This window comes from Drosophila innubila, unplaced genomic scaffold (assembly GCF_004354385.1).
Source record: "Drosophila innubila isolate TH190305 unplaced genomic scaffold, UK_Dinn_1.0 134_U_U, whole genome shotgun sequence".
NCBI classification, from domain to species: Eukaryota; Metazoa; Arthropoda; class Insecta; order Diptera; family Drosophilidae; genus Drosophila; species Drosophila innubila.
Genome location: NW_022995445.1, coordinates 1 through 1,617, shown reverse-complemented (window position 1 = coordinate 1,617; position 1,617 = coordinate 1). Strand labels below are relative to the sequence as shown.

Below are 1,617 nucleotides of genomic sequence, written 5' to 3'. Positions count from 1 at the left end.
GTTATGGAACAGTCTATCACTACGGATCCTCAGCAACTACACTCAGTAAGTTTGATTATAAAAAAAATGTTTCATTATGATTGGAGTGTTATCTTTCAGATATGGTTTCGGGCGGTGCCAAGGAATGGGCTTATAATGAGCTGGACATTAAACTCACATACACTATAGAGTTTCGGGATACTGGACGTTATGGATTGGTCCTGCCACCCGCCTTTATACTACCCAATTGCGAGGAGGCACTGACTGGTCTCGTGGCTCTGATGGCCGAGTGTAAAAAGTTGGGTTATCTAAAACCTAAATTTAAGCTGTAAATGCCTGGAAAGTAAACTAGCAATAAATTAATTAAGATTATTTCAAGATAAACCCCAACTGCACTTAGTATATCAAAGTATATCAAGTGCTAGACTTGACCACAATATTGAACAGTCGATTTTCGATATGCGTTTGATTTGGTTACTCGCCTCTTTTGTGGTCCTGGCCAGTGCCGGGACACTCAAGGATCCTCCAAGACAGCGCTACGATAATTTCAGTGTTTATAAAATAAATATCAAAAACAAATTACAATTATCGCTTATAACTAAAGTTTGTGAATTAAACAAAATGGTATGTGAGGAGTATAATTTCTCAAAGATTGATTATTAAATTCTCTTGTTTAGTATGACATCTGGAAAGAATACGATGAGTACTCTAAAGAGGTGCACGTAATGGTAAATCCCGACGAAGTTAAACATTTCCAGCTCCTACTTAAATTATATGGCATTAGCAATGAGTTGCTCATACCCAATGTTCAAAAGTAAGTAGTAAAAGGTAATTTATTTGTTCCTTTTATTCATAAATAAACTGATTATAATATCAAGAACACTACCTTTAAATTTCTTTTAAGAAAAAAAAAGACAGCCTTACAATCAAGATAAAATCTTTTACTTTAAGAATCCACTTTTTGTACTAATTTTTTCAATGAACGTGCTAAATAGTTTTAAGTTTCTCATAAATCTATGAATTTTTGCCTAAAAATTACGTCAATTATAACAAGTTTATATTTCTACTTATCATGAATATATCAAGACAAACTTCTCTATAATGAATATGAGGCTATTATTCAAAGAAGTTTGTTTCCTATAACCGCAAGTTATATAAGCATTTAAGCTAGTTTTGTTGTAAGATAAGATATATGATTTTTGAGGAATTTTTATTCGATACTGTGAACGTTATGACATGATTTTTAGGCTTATCGACGACGAACAATTTGCGAGTGCCAGAGATAGCGGCACCTTTGGCTGGACACGTTATCATGAGCTGGCCGAGATTGAGGCCTGGTTGGATGGCATATTCGAGGCTCATCCAACTGTGACCGAGGAGTTTACTGTGGGATACTCCTACCAAGGACGTAGAATTCGTGGCATTAAAATATCGCATGGGACAAACAAGCCAGGAATTTTCATAGAGTCCAATATTCATGCACGTGAATGGATTACATCGGCCAGTGCAACGTGGTTCATCAATGAGCTGCTAACCTCACAGCAGCCGGAAGTACGCAATCTGGCGGAGAGTTATGATTGGCACATTGTGCCCGTGTTCAATGTGGACGGCTTTGAGTACTCGCATCGTAAGGTAAGC

At 36.7% G+C, this 1,617-nt stretch overlaps 2 protein-coding genes across 2 annotated transcripts; both read left to right on the top strand.

Annotated features, from left to right (window-relative positions):
* Positions 1–7: 7 nt before the first annotated feature.
* On the top strand, positions 8–422 carry LOC117793200 (carboxypeptidase B2-like). The gene is made up of 2 exons (XM_034633492.1): positions 8–45; positions 100–422. The coding sequence occupies exon 2, from the start codon at positions 102–104 to the stop codon at positions 309–311; it is 210 nt and encodes a 69-aa protein (XP_034489383.1). The 5' UTR covers positions 8–45; positions 100–101; the 3' UTR covers positions 312–422.
* LOC117793199 (zinc carboxypeptidase A 1-like) lies at positions 408–1,611 on the top strand (the record flags this gene model as incomplete). Its single annotated transcript, XM_034633491.1, has 3 exons — positions 408–603; positions 657–793; positions 1,227–1,611. Coding segments are annotated over exons 1-3 (687 nt in total), but the record flags the coding sequence as incomplete, so codon positions are not given.
* Between the last annotated feature and the right edge of the window lie 6 nt (positions 1,612–1,617).

Coding starts and splice junctions, on each gene's coding strand:
- LOC117793200 (XM_034633492.1), top strand. CDS start 102: ATGGTTTCGGGCGGTGCCAAGGAATGGGCTTATAATGAGCTGGACATT.